Source organism: Haplochromis burtoni, unplaced genomic scaffold, assembly GCF_018398535.1.
Source record: "Haplochromis burtoni strain Fernald_Lab_line unplaced genomic scaffold, NCSU_Asbu1 Contig_4, whole genome shotgun sequence".
NCBI classification, from domain to species: Eukaryota; Metazoa; Chordata; class Actinopteri; order Cichliformes; family Cichlidae; genus Haplochromis; species Haplochromis burtoni.
Window position 1 is genome coordinate 2,664,066 of NW_024582365.1, and position 18,888 is coordinate 2,682,953.

At 37.9% G+C, this 18,888-nt stretch overlaps 3 protein-coding genes across 8 annotated transcripts in view; all 3 read left to right on the plus strand.

Moving 5' to 3' along the window:
- Positions 1–333: 333 nt before the first annotated feature.
- On the plus strand, positions 334–6,802 carry arr3b (arrestin 3b, retinal (X-arrestin)). 3 transcript variants are annotated; one of them, XM_014334275.2, is made up of 18 exons: positions 339–495; positions 965–998; positions 2,034–2,064; positions 2,222–2,282; positions 2,384–2,428; positions 2,516–2,709; positions 2,864–2,923; positions 3,025–3,101; positions 3,197–3,332; positions 3,421–3,505; positions 3,629–3,701; positions 3,976–4,113; positions 4,269–4,346; positions 4,446–4,469; positions 4,558–4,607; positions 4,771–4,774; positions 4,895–4,924; positions 6,354–6,448. In XM_014334275.2, the coding sequence occupies exons 2-17, from the start codon at positions 991–993 to the stop codon at positions 4,905–4,907; spliced, it is 1,077 nt and encodes a 358-aa protein (XP_014189761.1). In that variant the 5' UTR covers positions 339–495; positions 965–990; the 3' UTR covers positions 4,908–4,924; positions 6,354–6,448. The 3 variants fall into 3 exon arrangements, with proteins under 3 accessions (XP_005913304.1, XP_014189761.1, XP_014189760.1); XM_014334274.2 differs by lacking the exon at positions 4,895–4,924 and having other exon boundaries at positions 6,354–6,508; XM_005913242.2 differs by lacking the exons at positions 4,771–4,774; positions 4,895–4,924 and having other exon boundaries at positions 334–495; positions 6,354–6,802.
- Positions 6,803–8,196: 1,394 nt separating this feature from the next.
- On the plus strand, positions 8,197–16,533 carry rab41 (RAB41, member RAS oncogene family). Of its 4 annotated transcripts, XR_315257.3 has the most exons (9): positions 8,197–8,392; positions 9,498–9,556; positions 10,551–10,604; positions 11,495–11,600; positions 11,879–11,990; positions 12,397–12,490; positions 12,898–12,991; positions 14,402–14,468; positions 14,675–16,533. XR_315257.3 is itself a non-coding variant. In XM_005913241.3 (8 exons), the coding sequence occupies exons 1-8, from the start codon at positions 8,314–8,316 to the stop codon at positions 14,737–14,739; spliced, it is 636 nt and encodes a 211-aa protein (XP_005913303.1). In that variant the 5' UTR covers positions 8,197–8,313; the 3' UTR covers positions 14,740–16,533. The 4 variants fall into 4 exon arrangements, 3 of the variants coding, with proteins under 3 accessions (XP_005913303.1, XP_005913301.1, XP_005913300.1); XM_005913241.3 differs by lacking the exons at positions 11,495–11,600; positions 12,898–12,991 and adding an exon at positions 10,869–10,974; XM_005913239.3 differs by lacking the exon at positions 12,898–12,991 and having other exon boundaries at positions 8,199–8,392.
- A 1,499-nt stretch (positions 16,534–18,032) lies between these two features.
- stard14 (START domain containing 14) overlaps positions 18,033–18,888 on the plus strand; it is a gene marked incomplete in the record, with an annotated part of 4,955 nt that continues 4,099 nt past the window's right edge. Inside the window, 2 exon segments of the mRNA XM_014334285.2 lie at positions 18,033–18,560; positions 18,679–18,826. Coding sequence (XP_014189771.1) covers positions 18,387–18,560; positions 18,679–18,826 — 322 coding nt within the window.

Genomic DNA, 18,888 nt, shown 5'->3' on the forward strand with positions numbered 1-18,888 from the left:
GGCATTCTTTACAGCTTAGCAAGTCTTAATTAGTATTTTAAGACCATCTGAAGCTTGAGAGCAAAGAATTCATGAAAATTTTGTTACTAAACTATATTATTGCACCATACCTGCAAAGTATCAAATTCCCAGTTTTATTCATGCATACATTTACTTCTTAAAAAAGCTCAAATCAATACATAAAATGAAAAGTTTTTCTGCATTACATGCTGTACTAATGCCAAGGCTCCTATCGTTATCTTTTATGTTGAAGCTACGTGCACAGTATTATTTTTAAACATGCTGTAGGTTAAAACAGTAGTGGTATAATGAAATAATCAGATTTTCTCCAAAACAGCCTTCTTCAGGACAGTAAGCTTAAGAGGAGAGTTTCAAGGTTGGGAGGTCATAGTATAAAAGCAATAGGGAGTCCGTGATTGGCAGGCACTTACACTATCAACAGTGAAGGATTAGAGAGCACAGCAGAGACGACTCACTGTCAGAACCGAGGGCACGGTAAGTTAGCGTTTTTCTTGCTGACCTGCAGCATAATAGAATCAGATGAAGAAGGTATATGAAGAAGGTATCGGATCACTGTAACTGCACAGAACAGAGTCAGCATTTGTTGGAAATTTATCACGGTATTATTACATGGGAATATGTAGTTTTTATCAATATTTATATATCCGTTAACAAGGAGCGCATGGTCTGTGTCACGCTAGGTATTAGGAATGTTGTTTATTATGATTATGATCTTAAACTAACCATAAAATCAGAAAGATCCTTTCCTATTAGAAGTTATAGGGAACAACATGACTGTCGTTTGCCATAGTGTCATCAATGAGGAGCTTTCTAGCGTGTACTGTACCGGCATAATAAACTAAAATTGACACAGATAACCAAAGCACCTAATAGTTATACCTTTTGTTACTATCTCATGTTTTGAGCTATTTATGACTTTATTGTGTTTTGGTTTTTTTTGCAGAGTGGACCTAAAATTTTGCCATCGACATGTCCAAGTGAGTGTGAAAGGTTTAAGGCTTATTCATCAACAATGTTAATATTGTGACAGTTTTAGAGAGGTTAAAAATCAACCATCAAACTTTCAATATAAATCCAAAAAGAACTTTAGGCAACCTGTTTAATGCAGTTAAATATGAATGATTTCTAAATAATTAATTAATTTTGATTATTTATTTTATAATCACGAAAAGTTGTTCATGAGGGATGAAAGCGATAATTAATTTAGAAGAAACAAGGATAGTAGATTGGATGTAACATCGTGACAGAAGTAGCTTCTGCAGCAACCTTAAAACTTCTTAATTGCCCCTTGGGGATAAATTAAGTCTTTCTGATTCTGATTCTGATTTATTTTATACTTTTTAGACACTTAAGGAAAAATCCTTATTAAGATGGATTTTGTGGATTGGAAAAGCATTAAAAGGATTATGTGGCATTTGAAAGCGACAAACACCACCAAGGATTACCTGTTTGTTTACTACATCCGCCCAGAACAAAAGGATTGCACTCTTGCACTCTCCATATCTTGGGATAAATTTGGGTGTTAAATTTGCCAATTCTGCCACTACTTTTTGTTTTGTAGCATAAACAGCTATTTCATAAAATAGCCTGCCTAACCCAGTATTGATCCAAATATGTCATTTTCATATTTTATATGATGTTTAACTTTGTTTACTCAGCTTACCCAATCACACGTCTTATGTTCAGATTAGACATTTGTAGCAGCAGGTTCAATTCGACTTTAAGCACTAATCCATCCTCACAGGAGAGGAGCAAGGGAGTTGATGGCAAGTGGGAGGTTATCCAGGACAAAAACTAGAAAAGTTGTAAGTGCACAAATATGTTATAGAAAATAGGGGGAAAGAGCTCATTATTTATAATCAAGCAAAAAATAATGAAATTATGGGTCACTGCTCATTTAGACTTAACATCTTGTGTTTTTGTCTGCATGTGTTTTAGGGCCTTTTTTTTAGGACTTTCAGGTTCAAATACTCTTCAGATTCAGATTCTTTTCTTTTTTTTTTCATTTCCAGAGTATTTAAGAAGACCAGTGGGAATGGAACTGTAAGTGGCTTCTACAATATAATCATTACAGGGCACCCCTTGAGCACAGGGAGGAGTGCAATTTGTATGTTGCTATTCCAACTTCCCGAAATAGCGTCCACATTTTTTTTAATCTTGTGGAGGAGTAACCGTTTTCCTTTTTCTTCATTTCATATAGATTGCCTTGTACTTGGGGAAAAGGGACTTTGTGGACAATGTGGATTCAGTAGAAATAGTTGGTGCGTGGCAAAACTGCATCCTGATATATGTGAATATATGAACTTATAAGAATCTCTGTGAAAGATCTAAGGCTGTGGATTGACTCTTCTCATATTTGCAGAAGGGGTAGTTAAAGTGGATCCTTCTGGTCTTAACAACAGAAAAGGTATTTTACTTTATAGTCTGCAAATCATAAAAGTTATAAGCGATGATTTACTGACACAGACTGAAACAACACATTTTCCCACTGCAGTGTATGTCTATCTTGCTTGTGCCTTCCGCTATGGAAGTGATGACTTGGATGTCATCGGACTGACCTTCAGAAGGGACATCTGGCTACATCGCGTTCAGGTGTATCCACCTATGGGTGGCAGCGAAGCTAAATCCCCAATGATGGAATCCCTCTTGAAAAAAGTTGGAGAGCAGGGGCACGCCTTTTCCTTCCAGGTCCAAACCCTTAATCTTTCTCTTTGCGTAACAACAAATAAATTATTTTCAATGCAAGGTATTTTGATTAACCTTAGATCATATCCCCGCTTTTATTTTAAAATCATTTTAAAGTGTAACATTCATGTATGTGACTCATTTCTTCTTTTTCCAGATGCCACCAAATCTTCCATGCTCAGTTTCCTTACAGCCTGGGCTAAATGATTCAGGCAAGGTACAGTTACCATCCAGTGTTATTGTTTGCTTTCTTTAAGTCTTACACATTGTGTTAAATGTTTGGAAAAATTTATTTATCTGGATTTCGCCTTGTTGTAGGCTTGCGGTGTGGACTTTGAGATTAAAGCATACATTGCCAACGCACCTGACAATCCAGATGAAGTCATTCAAAAAAAGTATGTTTGTGCAGCGTCATTTTAAACCTTTCAGTCTTTGAGCTGTGTATGAAGGCCATGCATGGGTTATTCTCTTCCCTTTTATTTCCTTCTAGGGATACTTGTCGTCTGATGATTCGTAAAATACAGTTCGCCCCAGCTAACAACAAGGCCGGAGCCAAGGCTGATGTATCCAAGCAGTTTATGATGAGTGACAAACCAGTGCACTTGGAGGCTTCCCTTGAAAAAGAGGTACTTGAAAATATACCAAATGCATTTTTACCATTATAAATATTACATAATAATTGCTAAACTGTGTTTTAAAATCACTCTTTTCCAGGTTTATTACCATGGAGATCCAATAACCGTTAAAGTGCAAATCAACAATGAAACCAACAAGACTGTGAAGAAAATCAAAATCTCAGGTAAGGACCCAAATATGTCTGATCAGAATCATTTTTGTTTGTATAGTTTGAAGAGATGGGGGAAATATTTTCAAGGCATATAGTTTAATTCATACTTCTAACATGAACTATTTTTGTGTTAAGTTAACCAGCTCACAAGTGTGGTCCTCTACTCATCTGACACTTACGTCAAGGAAGTCTGTGCTCAAGAGTTTGGGTAAGGCGAATAATAACCGGACTCGAGTCATTTCTGGTTCAAATTAATGTATCTAAAAAGTACATTATGTGCTGTAACTATCAGTGAATCTGAGGCTATAAACGACCCCCCCCCCCCCCCCACACACACACACACACACACACACACCAATATTCCAATATGTCTGTATTTTATTGCTACTTAAAATGAAAAAGGCCCTAAGTAGATTAACTGAAAAAAATGAATACTAACCTAGTGTGAGTTCTTTTTCCCTCTATTTCACCTCTAAACACAGAGAGACCGTAAATGCCATCTCTACATTTGAGAAGTCCTTCCAAGTAACCCCCCTGCTTGCCAACAACAAAGAAAAGCGAGGTCTTGCAGTCGATGGACGTCTAAAAGATCAGGACACCAACTTAGCATCCACAACGCTGTAAGACTTTTAGGTCTCTTTTAGGTGAAGCTAGGATGGGCCTTCATCCTCTTTTTGAGCAGCAATGTTGTCACTATATATTCTGCCGTCCACTTATAGCACCTTAAACCAAATCCCCAAGGTTTAAATCATAAACTATTCCCATCTCCTTGCAGGAGTCAAGGAGAGAAGGAGATGCAGGGAATTATTATCTCCTACAAAGTCAAGGTCACTCTTACAGTTTCGAGTGGAGGGTAAGGCTTAATAGAAAACACTAACCCATAACGCTTTCCTTTTTTTGTGCCAAACTGTGCAGACTAAGGGATTCTTTTATCATTTCTCTCTGACCATAGCTTGCTGGGTGGTTTGACAGGACGGTAAATATCAGTTCTCCTTCATTTATTGCCAGTTGTGTAAATGAATGCAAATTATTCACGAGTATATGTTAATCTGTAAAATGTTTAGTGATGTTGTCGTGGAACTTCCTGTGACACTGATGTCCCCAAAGCCTGCAGGTGAGTTCTGTATTTTGTAAACTGCTAGTGCCAGCTAAATTACCATTAAAATACTTCCTGAAATATCACTAAAATTAGACAGTAGCTTTCTGTAACTGATCTTACTGTCATCTATATGCCATGCTCTCCCCTTTACTGCGTGCCATTACTGTGTACTGAGCAGAAGTGTAAGTATAAAGTATAAAATAGTCTCTATAAAAAGACGTGTATTCGCCTGTGGCAGTGATAATTGTATATGATGTTCATGTTTGTTTCTCATGAACAATTATGTGTTTTATGAACCACAGCAAATTGGATTAAATGCCTCTTTAGTTCAGGTGAGGTCAACTCAGATACAGTGAGTTGTGCAGTGTTCACTTCTTCAAGGGTTACTGCCCCTCCTATAACATCCCTACACACTAAAATATTAGATGATGACATAAAACACATGTTAAAGAACTATTTGGATAGAAAATTGCATGAATTGCAAAAGCGCAGAAGTGATGGCCCTTGAACGAGTGTCCTGTTTTACCCTTCGATCCTGTGTGAAAAATCAAATTTGAATCCTCTTGCTCCACCCCCAAGATCAATAATTAAAAGATCTCCAGTAGACATTAATAGCAGCATGTATGCAGATTTTTGAAAGTTGGGCAATATCTGAAAGTGTATGAGTCTGAAAAATGGCAGATGGTATAAATACAAAAGAAGGGGTGGCCTGCAATACTGTATAAAAATTCACAAATCAAAGTAATCCATTACCCAATTTTCAAACCAGACAAACAAACAAACAAAAAAACCCAAGGGACACTACAACATGTATGTATTGAAAAATGTAACCCTTCTACAAAGACAACTTATCAAATGTTGAAACTCAAAATGTTTTAAGTTAAATGAGATAACTGAGTGGTTGTAGAACGAGTACCCCGACTGAGGCTGGCACTTTCAGCAAAGCAAAGATGAGCGAGAGGGTTTACAATTCAGTAAAAGACTGTGTGAACAAAGAGTTCAACAATTAAAGAATACATTTTTGTTTAACAGAACTACATAATGTTATTGAATGATTTAAAAGCTCAGAAAAATTTCTGTATACAAGAGACAAGGTCAAAAAGCATAATCTGGGCTTAGAAAAGGGACCAACCAGCTTGTTATTAGCACAGAGAAGAAGAGAGGGGTGCATGTATCATGTGTAATTTGCACATCTGTGATGGCATCACTAATGCTGAAATGTATATGTAGGTTTCATAGCAACATATCCATGGCTTCTAGTTCACATAAGGTCTTGCTTATTTCCTAAAACAATACTAAAAATTAAGCACATACTCCAGGTGCTTAACTAGCTCGCAGTCTCGTTCTGTCACCAAATGAAAATATTTGGAGTGTTATGAAATGAAAAAGACCCCAGACTGCAAAGAAGCTGAAGTCCTACATCAAACAAGAACTGGAAAACACTGTGCTCTCAAATTACACCAACTGTTCCCATCAGGCCTCCCAAATATTAACAGTGTCCCTAAACAAAAAAAGACGTGATCTAAAATAATGATGAAAATGCCCCTGCCACTCTCTCTCTCTACAAACACAAAACATATCTAATTTTCAACATTTGATATGCTGTTTTTTAAATACAGTATTTAAATAACTTCCAAATCATTGCATTCATGTTGCAGCTTTTTGGAAACTGGATTGTACAAAATTAGATGAGATATATTCCATAAGTTACCTTGAATAATGTTAGAGTCACAGTCCATTGTCTGTCCATTTTATCCACAGGTCAGATATCACAGTTAACACCACGGATGGTTGAAGCAGCCAGTCAAGGAAAATCATCTCTCATGCAGAGAACACAGAACACAAAGGAACTCATTATCAGCAAAGAAGAGCACAAAATGCTCAAATTTCCCCTGTATATATTCAATTCTATTATAAATAACTATGAGAACTCAATTACTGAGGGTCAGAAGTCTGTGTGAAATTTCCGTGCGTGACATCATAGCACTAGAATCCAACAGATGTGTCCCACAATAGAGTAGACCTTTCAATATGTGTCATTGGTAATGAGGATGCAGAGCTTGATTTAACGTAATCTTTATTTGTATGTCATTAGAAATTACATGTTGAAAAATGGTGAATGGATGAAATGAGTGGCTATTCTAAAAACACAAATGTGACACTCTGTTAAGACAATTAAGAGAACTCAATAAATCCATTTTTCTCAAGTACAAACTTCTCTTTGTTCATATTTATGATCTGTTTTGGTGTTGGAAGGTTTTTTTTTCCCCCACACTAACCAAACTGATACATTTTTATGTTTATGTTAGCTATCATTTTTTGCTAGATTAAGTCACAGTTAAAGTTTTTCTGGGTGTAACCAGTTATTATACCACTGCTCCGAAAAGTTGCAGCAAGCCATTTCCTTCCTTCCAGCTTTCGGTAACATTTCGCATGGCCTACTTGTCTGTAAATAGTGACCCAAAAATATATAACTGTTTCTCTGCTTCTTGTGGTTCTTTCTCCCAATAATAGTGCAGCGGATTACAGAAACAATCTTTCAAAAAACAATACAATTTTACATTTTTTGTTTTCATCTGGTGCCATGCCATTTATTCCCATGCTCTATCATGCTCACACATCCTGTCATAAAGGATTTTTTAGGTAACAAAGAGAAACAGATAACCATTTACCATCAAACCAACAGCCACTTTAGAAACAACACTTAACCTAACTTCACATTTATGTCTTTCTTTGGAATCTGACCTAGAATCCTCTTGCCGCACGACAGCACTGTCCTTCATTGTTATATTGGCCAACTCGTGTTACGAATATAACTAAGCAATCATAAAAAGACTATTGCAACTTTGGTACCCCTAACCACCTGTGGATGATTTTGCAGCAATGTTCAGTTATCTGCTGCACTATAAAATGTTTTCTGATTGAGATACAATATTCAGGAAGACCTTTTTGTGGTTAATTCTACAACTGGAAGACACTTTATATAATAATAATAATAAATATATAAAATAATAAACTTTTTTATTAGATATTTCAGTTGCTGTTTGCTACAGATCAAATGACTTGTCAGCTTGATGCAGCCTTGTTACCAATGCTGAAAAAGTTGTTTACCTAACTGTTGACCATTAAGTTGAAAACAGTCACCCTCATACTGAATGCTCAATTTCACATAAGATTTCATTTATATTAATTTGAAATCTATTCTGCCCAACTGCCCATCATGCAGTTTATTCAGAATTTATTTTTTGGGATTTTATCCTATTTATTATTTTTTCTTTATTTTCAAATATTTGCTTGAATAAACTACACAAATTATTTTATTTAAAATAATTGTTAAAAATGAAAGTAACATGGTTCCACGAGTTAATTTGACTGAATGAATATATTACAGGAAATTTCCTGCAGTTGTAAAATGTCCTGTGTAAACATTTACGCTCCCTGTAAACAAATGCATTTAAATTATGTATTTATTGTTTCTGCAGATTTTTCAACCTGAAAATATTGCAATAGAATGGTGATCCTGATTGCAAGGCCTTTCTTAACTTTGCCATTTTTGTTGTCTCTGTGTTTGCCACTTGAAGGCGCTATTTCCACTGCTGTATGTTTCAGAAAACAATAGCGCTGGCTAGTGTAGGATAAGGATACACGGCTTGGTCCTCTCTGGTCTAGACATCACATCATTAGCCAAGTCAGCTAGTAAGCTGTTTATTTTTTTGACAAAATGTCAACCACGACCGGCGGCGGAGAGTTTGGCAACCCCTTACGAAAGTTCAAGCTCGTCTTTCTGGGCGAACAGAGTGGTAAGATGGGCACGAAGTACTTAGAGAAGCGTTAATTTGGTCAGATGAAAGGAAATGTTGGGAGAACTGGCAAGATCAGCTAACTAGCTTTGTGGTGTTAGCTTAAAATTGCACGGTATGGTACAGTCATGTAGTGTATATTAGTGACCAGTAATGATACGGGACAATCTGTTAATTTTGCAAGGTCAACAAAGAATATTAGAGCATGACAAAGATTATTAACCTACCGATTTTTCTCCCCGGTGATGATGTCATTGAATAGCTACCATTAGCTTGAGGTAGATCGCTAAACTAGCTTGTTTTGTGCCTTAAAAGAGGGCAAGAATACGACAAATTATTGTGTCGTAGCAGCTGTATTCAAGATTTATCCACATATTAAAAATTAACGAAATGAGTCAATGGGCATTGTCATTGTTCCTCCCATTAGTTTGTGATGGAGGTTCGTTGTTAGCACGTTACTTCTGCTTGTAGCTAGCAGTTAGTTAGCTCTATTGGGCTAAAACGTCAATGTTGACGCTCGCTTGCGCACTTTAAAGACTTACATAGTTGCTCTAAGTCTGTTACAGATCACAGACTTCAAACAGAAAATCTCAATAATTAATTTAAACCGTCTGTTTGTCGGTGTATAGTTGTTTGGCTGTTAGCTTCCTGCTGCAGCATCTTGAACAAGCCACGTCGACCGGTGGTTTCGCACCAGTCGGCCTTTTTCCTTTATTGCCATTATTTTTGCTCAGGTTCGGAGACTGACTCTGACATTGCAAAACGTGGCTTGTTGTTAGTAATGTTTGTGTCGTGTAATTGATACAGTATGGTATTACGAGCCAGCTGTCAGGGGTCGAGTACATTTTAATTTTCCAGATTTTGTGGCTCCACCCATATTGCCAGCTCAGCGTGTGGGTTCAGTCGTTCACACTGCATCAGTGGTAATAGCAGTTTACTCACCGTGTGATGTCACCGACTCATTTTTCTTCTCTCTCTTCATTGAATACAGACTTAATTACACAATTATATAATTTTTAAATTTACCATTTGAGTGGTGGTTTTAGGCTTGAATTACCTGGAATACCTCTTGTGTTACTAAAGTGACTGTGTTTTTTCTGTACAGTTGGGAAAACCTCACTCATCACCAGGTTTATGTATGACAGTTTTGACAACACTTACCAGGTAAAAAGAAGTTATAACAGGGATTTGTGTAGTCATTTTTGTCTGAAAACTGACATTTTTTGCCACAAGCACAGGTGTAATAAAAAACGAGCTAACAGTTTCAATGCGACTGATCATCTAATAACATATGTGACAGTTAAAATAGAATAAAATAGACCAATTTATCATGTCAGTAGCTGATACTTGTAAATATTTAGACAAATTTAAATTGGACAATTAAAAAAGATTAACACAAAACAATACTTTATTAATCTCTGAGGAAATTATGGGATCATTTAGTTTAATTGTATTTGGCATAGGGAATTTGCATTTAGTAATCTGTCTATTCACATTCTTGTAAATATGGTAAATATAGTGTCCATTTTTGCGATCAGCTTGCTAGCTAAGCCCCTGAGGTTTTACCTTCTGTGAAGTGTATAATGAAACATGAATAACGTGTTACTTCAAATTGCCGAAACCATTATGTTTCACCAGTCAACCAGAGTAGAATGTTTGCAACACACAAAGGGCTTGCTACAAAAATCACTTACTCCGGATGTTAGGAAGCATGTAAGTGCATTCCACTGATTAGATTATGAGTGCTACCTGTGTGACAAGTCTAAATGTCAGTAGAAGTAGTAGTAGTTTATCTTTATTTGGCTCATTTAGAGTTTAAATGACAAACTCCTGATATAAGAATCTACATGTAAGGCAAATTAACTAAATCATCAGCCTCAGATTTAAGTACAAAAATCATGACAGAAGGAAAAAGAAAGAACTATCATCTGTTTATGTCAAGTCCAGCTACAGATGAACTCCTATCTAAAGCATCTTCACACAAAACCGCTATCACAATACTTGATAATTTTGTTCTTTCTGGACATTTTTTAGCTATGTTATGAAAAAGGTCAATAAAATATGTTTTTAACATATAATGTAGGTAACGATTCTTTAAATGTATGTAATACATTTAACTTGCTGGTAACACTGTTTAATTGAAGTGTTTGTTTTACAGGCAACAATTGGTATTGACTTTTTGTCAAAAACTATGTATCTGGAAGATCGCACGGTAAGCCCAGTGTGTTACTGTAATTTACATCATTCCAACTGGTCAGGTATTAAAACTGCCATAGAAGCATGCTTCTGCTTAGTATCACACCATTCCACATTGTTTATAGATTATCCTAGTTTTTTGTTTTTTCACTCATTTTGTTGAACATGTGATCGTGTTTTTAGTTCCCATCATTATTTCAAGATTTTGTTTTCCTTCCATCCCCTGGCTGGATCATGAATTGCCCCCATGTTCCCACATTTGTTTCGTGGCTGGCCACAGATCCGGCTGCAGCTCTGGGATACAGCCGGACAGGAGCGTTTCCGCAGCCTCATCCCCAGTTACATCCGCGACTCAGCCGCCGCTGTGGTGGTTTATGACATAGCCAGTAGGTATTGTGGCTTTGCCTCTCCTCCTTGTCCTTCACTTAGTATGTGGAAGGGCAAAAAACAAAATCAAAAGCACCAATGAGCCTAGCAAACCCGCTGGATAGCATGTTAGGGTATATTTCAGATACTGTTTGTATTAGGTGTAGTGATTCAAAAGCATTTCTCCAGCAGTGTCCAGGGGAGTGTAAATGCTAATAGTTATAAGTCTTACTTGAAGAATAAGGAAAAAGATGTCTGCCGATGTCACTTCATGAGCAGAAATCCTGTGAGAGCTGCCTAAATAATGATTCAGCAGGGCCTACTTTCACATTTGCATAACACCCGTCATCTTTGAGCCTTCTGCATTTGAATGATTCTTCGCAATTCCTCCATTTAAAGGTCATTCTCTTCTTTACTGCTTGGCTTGCAATTCTTTTTATGTCTGTCCTGTTCTCCACATTCTCATCCTTCCCTTTGCTGCCCTTTATCTCGACTTTTTTTTTTTTGGTCAATTTCTTCTTCTGCAATTCCAATCCTCAGGTCCGGCTCCAGCTTTGGGACACTGCTGGACAGGAGCGTTTTCGTAGCCTAATTCCCAGCTACATCCGTGACTCTACCATTGCTGTGGTTGTTTATGACATCACCAGTGAGTCAGGGCTGTCCTCTAACCATTCTGTAGGGCTCTAGAGTAATAGGAAGGAAGCTCTTTATTTCTGCTAGTACACTAATACAAAATACACTTCTTCTCCAAGCTTTTTCTTCTGAATACTCCTGCTCACTAACACATAACTACAGGTTTTTCTTATATAAGATTAGGCTTTTAACTGAATGTATTGTAACAGATGTTTCATGTATTTTGGGGCACATGTGGCTGATGTGTATAATGACTTTGTATTTTGTTGCTTGTTTTCACCCCATTTGCAGATCTTAATTCTTTCCAGCAAACCTCAAAGTGGATTGATGATGTTAGAACAGAGAGAGGAAGTGATGTCATTATCATGCTCGTCGGGAACAAAACAGACTTAGCGGATAAAAGGTACATGGTTGTGTGATAAGCGCGAATGATTGTTTTCGTGTTCTATTTACAAAGATTGATAAATGGATCCTAGTGCATTTACAAAACAGGTATCTTTGTGTAGCATAAACTCTGCCAAAGCCTGGAATCCCACTTCCCTTCAGTGCATCTCATCCAGTTTTTACTTTTATTATTTCCTTGTAATGTTGCATACTTCAGCCTTTCTATAAGTTATTTAAATACTTTTTATTTATATTGGGGTTTTTTTTTATTTATACTTTGATCATATTTCTGTTCTGCCTTTTTTTTTTCTTTTGCCTTACGTTTTTTCTCTTCATGTCATTTTGAATATTTTTTTGTGTTTTCCCCTAAAAACACCACACTTCCATCCTTCACCCTCACCTTACCCCTCCCGGGACCATGGCAGGCAAGTTTCTGTTGAGGCGGCAGAGAGGAAAGCTCGTGAGCTCAATGTGATGTACATAGAGACCAGTGCCAAGGCTGGCTATAACGTCAAACAGGTTGGTGTTCAGCAGGAGCAGGTGTAATGGTGACAAATTATCCTGTTTCAAGCAAGGCTCATACTGTCCCAGAGGTTAGGGAGGCCCGCCTGTGACATCTGGGGTGTGAAGCTCCTCCATGTCTTCGATCATTTAATGGATTAGAGTGTGGCTGTTGAATGAATCATTGACCTTCGGAGTGGATTTTATGCTGTTTCGTCTTTACTCAGCACAGCAGCCTCTGTCCCTTTGTCTCTGTCCGCCTTATAAACTAACCACTCTCTTCTTCACTCCAAACAAGATTCATTGCTGAGCTCTCTTTGTCCTTCTCTCCATCTCTTCTCTTTTCTTCTGGCCTGTCCTCTTTGCGGTTTCTTTCCATATCTGTCTGTTCGGCCATCTCCATCCTTCTGCTTTTACCGGAGCAGACAGATCACCACGGAGGAGGGCGAGCAGAGAGCTAAGGAACTGAATGTCATGTTCATTGAAACCAGCGCAAAGACTGGCTACAATGTCAAACAGGTAGCGATTCCGTTTTCTCAGGGTAGTTGAGCTAATTCTACTCTGTCCCCCCTCGTGGCTCATCATGACCTGTCGTAGCTTTCTCCACACAGACTTTTCAGTGCAGTTGCTCTGCGCAGGTTTATTGCAACTGCCTTTATTTCCCAGTACTCTGTCTGATTTGCTAAAACATTTCTATGAATATAATAAATTTTCTCAGCAGATGACTGTAACGTTGCATTGACTACCACTTGTGTTTATTCAATGAAATGCAATATTTAGAGATAACTAGCTATAATTTAATTACATACTGCCCATTGACTACCATCTAGGGTTTGGTAATATGATAAACTGTATTGTTACCAGATTTTCAGTACTTTCCATGATAATCTATCTAACTCTAATGTATGACTGTATTTGGCTGTTTGGAATCAAACATTTATCATCAAGACTGAAATATCTCACTTCTTTAGGATGCCAGGGGCTTTGTTTCAGTGTGAGTGCCTTAGTGTTGGGGCCTTAAGTAAACATGTAAATAAAAACACATTTCTGGAGATTTGAGTATAAACAGTTTCCTGCTACATCTGTAGAAAATGTACTGTACAGTCCTGTGAAAAAGTAATTTCACTCTTGCTGCTTCAATAGGAATAAAGAGGCTGAGTAGCAGCCAGGTGCTGCTTATGAAATGCACTTGATGAAATGATGATCAGCAAATGTGAGAACCTCTGTGAAGTCTGGAACATTGAAATGTGTTAACACAATGCCACAGTCTTCCACTAAAGGGACAGATCGTGCAATGTTTAGATAAACTGCAAAAACTCAAGAGCTACATGTCAGACTCTATAGACATTGGTTAGCATGTTCAATGCTGAAAGATATATGATAGGACATTTTGGGGGGGTGTCTTATTTTGAAGGTTCCCAGAAGGAGCATAGTTTAGTTTGCAAAGTTGTATAAGAACAAACCGCTAAATCTGTGGAGCAATGTCCTTTGGGCAGATGAGACCAAAGTGTAGAGATTTGGCCGTAAAGCGTTGTGCCACATTATGCGAAAAACAAACACCTCGTACCAACTGTCAAGCATGGTGGTGGAGGGGTGATGACTTGGACTTGTCTTGTAGCCACAGGACCAGGATACCTTGGAGCCATCAAGTCCACAATGAACTTCTCTGTAAACAAATTATTCTTGAATCAAATATGAGGCCATCTGTCCAAAGACTAAAACTGGGTCATTCAGCAGGACAACGATCCCAAGCACATCAGCAAGTGTACAACAGAAATTAGCTCTTAGTTTTTTACAGGACTGCGTAAAGACCTGTGAGAGTTTTTCTTTTCACAGGACTGTGTCTTGTGTTTTTTGCTACTTAAACTACTACATTTTATTTACCAAATTGTTCCTTTCAAATGTTTAATTTTTCTTACTGTTTTGCAGCTGTTCCGACGCGTTGCTGCTGCATTGCCTGGGATGGATAGCACACCAGAGAAAAGCAAAGAGGACAGTATCCTTTTTGAGTTGCTTTTGCGCAGAAATTGCTGCCATACCTTTTGTCATGCCACAGTTTTAAAAATATTTGTAACTTAGCACTGACTGCGACTTAGTTGACTGGAAAGAATGCAGAGAATGAAAGGCACTGCAAAAAACAAAAAAAAAAAAGAAGTGAAATCTGCAATTCATGTGAAGTGTTACTTAACTAACTTCTCTCAGTGATCGACATCAAATTGGAGAAACAGCCGGAGATGACTGTAACTGAGAGCAGCTGCTCATGCTAGTACACCTCAGCCCCTGCCAGCCTGTCTCCTCCCCACCAACAGCTTGTCTCTCAGTGGCCACTTTCCTCCACCCTTGGCACACGGCCATCGGGATGGAGGACCTGTCTTTTTTTTTATTCTTTTTTTTTCCCTTTTCAACTCAGTGACTTTTCAGAGTAACCGTGTGGATGTGCATTACTGTATTGAAACAAATTATTTGGGGAAAAAATGGTTCAAAAGTAAACATTTAAAACAAGGAATAAGTTAATTGATATGTTCAGATTTTCATCCAGTTGCATGGCATTATATAGGATTGCAGACTGACATAGCTAACTGCTCTTGAGTTATTGCACAGTTTAGAATCTTAGTGCTGTTACTCTTGTTGTTGTAAAGTAAAACTGCTTGGGATTATTTAAATGACTCTACAAGGTTGAGTTCTCTGCCTATCCTTTTGTTTTTGTTTCAAATGGAGAGGTCTGTCTCCTAAACGGCTTATCATTTGTCGACTTTGTCTTATTTTGAGGAAGTAACGACTGGCTCTCAACCAGTGAACTGTTATCATTGCAAAACATTATATTACCACATTAGGCTCAAGTAAACCCTTTTCATTGTGTCAGTGGAACTACTTATACCTAACATGTCTGCGAGCTTACATTGCCAAATACAAGTGTATAAGTGGACCGGATTAACACAAATTTGTATTTAACAGTACTGCAGAAGGATGTGTAATAAGGAAATGGATATCCATTGTAAAAGGGAAACCAGCCCAAACAAATTAGAAAGCCTACTAACCTAAAAGTTTATATGTTGTTGAATGAGCTCTGCACTGTACTAACATGTCTGAGGAGGCATTCTGAGTAGATGGTCCCCTAATACTATGAAAATCAGTTTTTCCACGTCGATGGAGAGTTGTCACTTTGGTCACCATCTCATCGACGATTTGTGTTGTGTTGATTACACTATTGCAACAACATGCAGCATGCTCACCCCGCAGGATTTCCATGGATAAGAACACAGATGCCTTGCTTGTTTGTTCACCAACGTTGTGCACTGAATCAAGCCACAATATTGTAAAATATCAGAGAAGCCTGCTGACTGGTTCATGGCTTCACTAGTTGTTTGTAGAGCTGGTAGATAGATGTCCTCAGATACAGCTAAAGCTTACTAACACCCTTGCTGTAAAAAAAAGTGCAGACGTTAGTTGCCATATCTTTTGCTGTATTGCTATTGCCTGTGTAGGACTGTTGGTTTATTTATTTTGTAACTTGGACATACAGCTAACATTGTACGCGTGACCAAAAGTACAGATGCCGATACGCATGTTTTAAAGTTTTATTTTATTTATTGTTTGCGTGTTTGCTGAGGCGCCACCTACAGGTGACATTTACGCCTAGTGAGTTTGGGGGGGGGGGGTTGTTTTTTTGCCGGTGTGGTGTGTTGCTTGATTTACAGTCACAGTTAAAGCCTACACCGTCTCCCAAACCAACTAACCAGCCATAGCACAACAAAAGACACTGATCGTTTGCTGTAGCTTTTTTTTTTTTAAATGTCCAGCGTTTTTAAAAAATGGATTTGAAAGTTAAGGTATTTAAATTGCAACGCGAACAACCGTTTTAACATGAGCAGCTCTTCTATTACTAAATACTCAGCTTTGTGCTATTCTGAATTGTGTCTGTCCATTTGAAATATGTCTACTCGTGTTTAGCAATGTTTGTGTGAATACTGTACTATTACTATCTTATGTATAAAAAGGAGAGTTAATGACAACAAGTGTAGGCTTATCACATGGAGTAAAATAAAGATATTTCACCAAAATTTAACCTCTGTGTTCATTTTTTTTAAACTCGTTATTTTATGGCAACAGTCATATTAATTCTGTTCATTAACCTCCTAAGACCCGAACTCTTCCACAGCATGCATTTTTGATTTCTCTTTGATATCTGGGCATATTGGGACCCGATGAATGTAAAAACAAAGAATGACCAGATTTTATTTTTTTTTACCTGATTTTTGTTTCTAAGAAAAATGAGAGCCACATATGAGGATATTTGTTTAAAATTTCGATAGAACAGTAGCAGTATAATGTCCTCGTAAGTGGATATCAGGCCCCTGTAGAGCAAAATTGAGTATTTTGGTCTAACTAACCCAAAATGTGATGACCACATATGTGGACGCCAGGTCCTAGGAGGTTAATAAAGTTCTAAATGAGTCACAGCACCTGAGCCGGTTATACATAGGTGTGTGACACGTCACCATTGAAACTATGTAACACATCACGGTTGTAAAATGTTATAACAGTTAGGTGTGGTCAAATGTGAGCATGACACTGCATTGCACAAATCTGCTAATATCTAACTAAAGAATGTAAATGAAATTTTATTTCCAATATTCCTACTACAGATAGATTATTACTCTCATCCTTGAGTATTATGTGTCCAGAGCAGAAGGTTCTGGAAAAACCTTCACTTATTCCAAGTTGTATGCAGTAGAGAGACATTTCTTAATAATACTTTATGCAATACTTGAACACAGCTTTGGTACAACACTAACAAATCTCAGCTTGCATTTTCAACAGACATGTTCTAAGGGCTGTTGGGGGCTTAAGACTTGGTGTTAGGATGTTGGTACAGTAAGAAGAACCATCTTTTTCTGCATCCTATATTCATGGTGCACAGTCCTCACTGCTTCAGATGACTGCTTTTCCCAGACGTGGGTTAAGCCTAGTCTTTTACAAAAAAGCATTTTCTCATTGGAGATCTTCACCTAATTGTACTATATAAGATTTGCTCTTTGGGTTTGATGCAAGTCTAGGAAACTGGCTGAATAAGAAAAGCCATCCATCCATTACTTTCTGCTAAATAAGTGGATAAAACAAATTCTTCAACAGATTTCAAAACCTGTTTTGCTTGCACGTGGTAGAGTTGGGTGTTTTGTTTTTTCAAGATGAGACAGGCAGTACATCCCTAAATATCCATGTGAAAAGACACTTTCAATTTGCTCAATTTAGTCAGGAATTCAATGTAGACTTAGTCTAATTTGAACCAAAGAAGCCTAAATGGTTCAGACTGTAATGCCACTATCAAATATAAGTGTGAAAATCAGATTTTTTTTAAACATTCCACTCATAGTTTAATAAAGGTGTGCTTTTGTTTAGTTTTCACAGTCGTGATGATACTCAGAATGGATCGACGCTGAGCAATTCTCACCTACCCACTCCCCTGATCCGCCCACAATGCGCAGAGTACTGTGAGTGCACCCCTGTTTGTATTGTTAATACTTACTCAGAATAACACCCAGTAAGGCTGCTCTTTTCTAAAAATACTTTTTAAGTTTAGTTAAAGTTTCGACCTATAGTAGCTGCACTGACAGCTGAGGGCGGGGCACACCTTTTTTTTTTCCTTTACGCACACCTGGTTTCAGGAAGTAACCTCTACGTCAGCGGGAGAGGTGTTTGAAGGAATGGCTCAGGAATTCAACACAAAAATCTTGCTCAACTGGATCAGCAGACATATATCTCTCTCACCGAGGGCACCACGTCGGCAGAAGCTTTAAATCTCGTCCGTGGAAAAGCACAGAGAGACTGAACTTTTCTGGGGGCGATCAGATTGAAGGATATTATTTTTCTTTTTCCTCTTTAAGAAGAAAGGCTTCTTTTAAAACAGACGAATATGTCTCGGGTTTCGAATATTTTACCCGATGAGGCGGTCTTTGTTGACTTCAAAAAACAGTGTTTAGCAACCGACAACTGGCAAAATAAGTATGACAACAATGGGATGCAAGTGTGGATCGAGGTGCGCGCTGTGAATAAAGGAAATCACGTACCTAAAGTCCACAAGATGAAGGTGAGTTTGCTTTAGCACCAAATCTAAAAACTATAATACCTTTTGAAAAATAAATCAGTTTTATTAGGCTGTCGTGCTATGTGGGTGGTGTCCTGTAACCCTCTGTATGTTTCCCCAGTGTAAAATGATAGTTAATGATGTGTCAGCTGCTACCATGTTCGACGTCCTTCACGACAGCCGGTACCGCAAGAAGTGGGATGTAACTATGCAGGAGAGTTTTGACATTGCCCGGCTCTCTGCTAATGCTGATGTGGGCTACTACTCATGTGAGTGAGCACTCTTATCACTTGCAATGCTCTGTGTGTGTTTGTGGTTTGGTGTGGGCCTG

Bases quoted from the DNA above. Each gene is read 5' to 3' on its own strand.
- arr3b (XM_005913242.2), top strand. The intron at 2,065-2,221 runs GTAAGTGGCTTC...CATTTCATATAG, and splicing joins AGACCAGTGGGAATGGAACT to ATTGCCTTGTACTTGGGGAA. The intron at 4,470-4,557 runs GTAAATATCAGT...TAAAATGTTTAG, and splicing joins CTGGGTGGTTTGACAGGACG to TGATGTTGTCGTGGAACTTC.
- rab41 (XM_005913241.3), top strand. From the start codon at position 8,314: ATGTCAACCACGACCGGCGGCGGAGAGTTTGGCAACCCCTTACGAAAG. The intron at 9,557-10,550 runs GTAAAAAGAAGT...TTTGTTTTACAG, and splicing joins GTTTTGACAACACTTACCAG to GCAACAATTGGTATTGACTT. The intron at 11,991-12,396 runs GTACATGGTTGT...GGACCATGGCAG, and splicing joins ACAGACTTAGCGGATAAAAG to GCAAGTTTCTGTTGAGGCGG.